Genomic DNA, 4,878 nt, shown 5'->3' with positions numbered 1-4,878 from the left:
ACAGCAAGATGCCCAACACAGCAACACCCCCAGCGCCCTGCAAGCCCTTACTGGTGACTGTGGGGAAGGCTGCAGGCAAGGGCAGCCCCTGGAAGGGCTCTTGCTCCTTCACCCAGCACCCGCCAAGAGCACAGAGAAATGAGGGTACGGCTACAAGGCCACCTCCTCCTCCTCCTCCTCCCCTGCCTGGCAGCTTTCACTTCTCCATGCGCTCTTCCTCCCTTTAGAGGCTTGCAACAAAATCCACCCCCTCTGGAGGACCTCAGACTGTCAGACAGAAATGCACTGCTTTCTGCTCCATCATACAGAAAAAAACGAGGTCCGTGTCTAGAGGATGGCAACAATGACTCAAAATATCTGGGGACTGTTCTTTTTTTTTTTAATTTAAAAAAAAAAAAAAAGCATATTCTTGCTTTATAGAAGATACTTTTTTTTCCCCCCACATACCGGGTCCCTTCTAATTGGTTTTGTGTTTCCTGCTGTTCTTGACAAAAACCCCTCTTTCTGCAGTAGAAGAATTTAGAATTAAAAATGCAACATTCTCGTGGAAATAACATTTGCAACACTATACAATTATTTTTCTTCAGGGTAACTCACATTAACACTAGGTGCACTTACAATATTTATTCAGATTTTTGTTTTTTAAATTATTGGATGAGGAAATACATAATATTATCACTCCAGCACATTAAACAAACATACCCATTGCCTACAACAGAGACTTCTGCCTTTGGACTACATGATAATGCACCACCACAAATGAAAAGATAAAATTTAGTCAGGAAAGGAGAAGGACATTTCTCAGCGAGAAAGGTCACTAGCACGAGCAGTTCTGCTGCGAAGGGGGTGGGTTGTCTGTGAGTCGCATGCTCCTTCCAGAAGCACCCCTGGAAGGGTCTGATTCTATACTTTCCGACATCTTTTCACAGATTATATCCACGAGACGCTCAAACACCTGCCTTACGTTGATGTTTTCTTTGGCACTAGCTTCAAAATAGTCAAAACCTGTGAGGAAAAAGTAGAAAAAAAAAATAACCAATAGATACTGATGATAATGGAGATGGTTTTTAAAATACTAACCATTTTTTCAGAATTCACCTTAAGAAAACAAGACACTAGACAATTCTTAAGATGAGTTGATTCCCATGATCTCAGAATACTGAGCAGAAATACTTCTAAAATTCATCAAGCATCAAGAAGAGTCAAAGGGACAAATGGATCCTGGTAAACACCTCTGCAGATGATACAGAACTGAATAAACCCAGGACAAGGGACTTGAATTCGCCCCTTAGATCAGTGAAGATGCCCTGGGCTGCAGCTGCTGATGACGTGCCACCAGGTCCCCCCTGGGCTGCCAGCTCACTCTGCGGACCACTACTGCAGCCTGGCAAGAGCAGAGAAGCAAGATTGTGGTTGTACTCCTTCTGCTGACCAACTTCTGCGCTTGTGAGCAAAACGCTCCATGACTTTGGTCTTGTTTTTTCCCCATTCTTCATCTGTTTAGATGGAAAGCTCTTCAGGGTGATTAATGCTCACACAGCACACATCAGCGACAGAGCGCCTGTCCTGACACGCGACATTCAGCACTGCTGAATTACAAATAACATTGTGTGCCTCCTGCAGAGTAATTTCAGCATCCAGTCACCAGCTCCTAGCTGCAGCGATCAGTACGGATCCTCAAACACTGACCCTTTCTCATTAAAGAAACCACACGCCAAGGTGGGGACGGCACAGACAGCTATTCTTGCTCCCGTTGACACCCCATGCTAGAAGGAAGCAGCCTTCGCACAGACGGGCCTGAACTCTGCCTCAGCCAGCAGAAAGGCACTGAACTGTGAAGCATTTCTTTATCTTTCTAACCCCAGGGGCCTCAAAGGCCAACCATCCCTTACAATGGCTGTTGCGTCTGTTCTACCAGGTTTATTATATGGCCAACAGCAAGAGCTCAAGCACCACAGAGCGTTTTTTTTGCAATAAGCTGCATTCTGTTGGGCTTCATTTTGGGGGCATTCTGCATTGCATCGGTTTTCTTTGAGTCTGCCACAAACAAAGGGAAAGACAAGTCATCTTAACTGATTAGTCTGCCATTGCTGGTAGACTGAGTCACCTTGACGTGTGAGATAAGGAAGTATCTACCTCATTATAAGACTTTTTAAAAAATCATGGGACAACAGGTGAAGCAATGGTGGAGATGTTTGCCTTGGTACTAAATAAGAACAGCTGTCCTGCATCAGATGAGGGTTCTGTCTGCCCCACTTGCTGTCTTTGATGATGATTAAAATTGTGTATATAAAATGCACAAGAAATCAGAGAACTGAACTAAGGTATTGTCAGTCTGACATTGGTTTAGCTTCTGCTGTGGCTGAATCTGTTTTAGTTTAGCTCACATTCAGGCCAATAACAATTTCTTCATCTGAATAGGAAACGATTTCAATGATGTTAATGTCACTATACAAACTTAGATAAACACACTAAAGGACAACCTTTACGTGAGTCATTATGATGAAAGCTAGCAGTTTAAGCTATTTTAAAAGTCAATTAAAAAGATTCCTCCCACCTAATACACAAAGTCATTTCAGATAATGCTATACACGTTGGCACAGTTAATATAAGGAAAAACTGACTGATAAGATACATTTTTCAGCCCTTTTAAAAAAAGCATTTAGTATTTTGGGAGGCTACAGAAGAGGAGGACTGGGACAGAGCTTTCCAAAGGCATAGTTAGCTTTTGTTTTGCTCTGCACTGGAGTATGTTTCTCCAGGGTGAGCTGGACAAGTGCAAGGACAGGTTGGGAGTAGAACTGGGGATTCTTCAGCAGAACAGTTTCCTTCTGATGGAGTCAGTTGCTATGGTAACTCTGTGCGCGTGTGTGTTTTGAAGTGTCCCATACATAAAGGATTCAGATTCTAGATGCCAAGTCTGTCTTTAAACAAACACATGTATTTTGGGGGAGAAAAAACATTAGAAGTCCAAACAAGAGTGGGAGTTCCAGTAAAACCCTCTATTTGCTGTTACATTGTTCTGGACAAATTTTCAATTACTAACAGTGTAATTACTCTTGCAAAATATGTGGGCATACATGCATTCACAATGGTTTTGAGAGTCTGAAAGCCAGGAGCCCAGTTTATTCACATTCATAGTTTCAAAAGCAAATTAAGTTCTGACATGTAAAAAAAAGCCCGTAAGTGTTCTTGCAAACTAACCATGTCTTTGTTTGCTTTGCTAGTCCTACATGTAAAGAATTATTATTACAATAATAATAAAGATGGGAAATTAGAGGATTTAGTTTGATATTTGCTCATTATTTGTTTATGATGGCAGTGCCTCAAGGGTCCAGTCATGAACGGGACCCCTTTGTGTTTAGCATACATCGATTTTACACTTGAAGGCTCTAAACCTGATGGCCTTTACAGACGTGCTTTTTTATTATTATTCATATGAAACAAAAAAAAATAATCTGATTGCTCTTAACTCTTTGGAACAGTGACCATCTTTTTGTTTATATCACACAGGTCCCTATCACAAAGCCATGCTTTATACTTATCGATAAGCAGGGTTTCTGTACCTTCCCTTCATTAAAAAAGCCAAACAAAAATAACAATAACAACCCCCCCAACTAATAAATACTCATTATCTAAGATTTAACCATAATTCGCAATTTGATCAAGGCCAAACATTAAACTACAACAATGTATGCAATGTGTATTGAAACTCCAGTACCCCAAGTTTAACAATATATTATGCACCCTCCAATTACTGCTTAAGAATTGAACACAACATTGAATTTTATAAATTGGGGGTGATGGTGATTCTTTTGGGTATAGTAAGAATCTCTACTCTTACAAGCTAAAGAAATATTTACAGTATGCCCACTGTAAGGGTCTCCACTGTTAACTGAATTAAACTTTAACAGGATTTACTTGCCACTATGAATTATTTAAGAGAAGACAACAGTATAGCTAAATCTTAACACAGAAGTCCTGACTCCGTATTAAAAAGATCATATATGCTATAATATATAAAGAAAAATGATAAATAAATAAGAAATTAGGATGATCTTATTTTGCTGTTCATTCTAAAGTTTTCCTTGCAATCCCAGCTTCCTCTCAATGGAATTGTTTTGCTTTGTCTATCCCACATCAATAACATAATGTCATTTCCTTATCTGGACAGAGAAGCCTGGTACATTTTTAAAATATATTTTACTCAACTCTACAGTTCAGTTGTATAAACTTCTTTTTTCATTGTTTAGTTGCAGAAAAAAAAATAATTCTTCTACAAAAATCAATGTTTGCATTCTGAAAATGACTATGTGGTACTTGGTGACCTGGAGACAGAACAGCGTTCATGAAAATTTTTTCTTTTCATTCTGCTGAGCTAATAGAAACTGTTCTCTCCAGACAAACTTTATCTCCCATACATCCTTAGATATTAGCTTTACAGACACAGCAACACTACAAAAAGGCAGAATTCAGCACTAAGCAAGTAAAACACGGACCTAGAATATATTATGCTTCTTAGTTGTGATACCATTATCAAAGTATTACTACTGGAAGGACTTTTTATCTTACAAATTAAAAGGAGCGCAGTATAAAGAAGCAGAGGAAAAAGAATAGAAAGAAAAGCTTTGACATGTACCTAGCTGATCTGCCAGAAGTTTCCCCTTCTCCACAGGAACAATTCTTTCATCCTCCATGTCACATTTGTTTCCGACCAGGATCACTTGCGCATTGTCCCAGGAGTAGGTCTTGATTTGTGTGGCCCTACAGCAGGTCACAAAAGATTGTTACATTCCATCAGCTGTGCCAAAATACAATCATATATTAAGTATGAAAACAAGTACCAGTAATGACAACATCAACATCTCAAGACGGTAT

At 39.7% G+C, this 4,878-nt stretch overlaps 1 protein-coding gene across 1 annotated transcript in view; it reads right to left on the bottom strand.

Annotated features, from left to right (window-relative positions):
* Positions 1-553: 553 nt before the first annotated feature.
* The window catches only part of RAB3B (RAB3B, member RAS oncogene family), a 48,838-nt gene continuing 44,513 nt past the window's right edge, over positions 554-4,878 (bottom strand). Inside the window, exons 3-4 of the mRNA XM_009884623.1 lie at positions 4,640-4,764; positions 554-1,005 (exon numbers count right to left, since the gene is read on the bottom strand). Of these exons, the coding sequence (XP_009882925.1) occupies positions 818-1,005; positions 4,640-4,764 (313 nt within the window). The 3' untranslated portion in view covers positions 554-817. The remainder of the gene's footprint in view (positions 1,006-4,639; positions 4,765-4,878) is intronic.

Source organism: Charadrius vociferus, unplaced genomic scaffold, assembly GCF_000708025.1.
Source record: "Charadrius vociferus isolate BGI_N301 unplaced genomic scaffold, ASM70802v2 scaffold163, whole genome shotgun sequence".
NCBI lineage: Eukaryota > Metazoa > Chordata > Aves > Charadriiformes > Charadriidae > Charadrius > Charadrius vociferus.
This window is presented reverse-complemented; position numbering and strand designations above follow the sequence as displayed.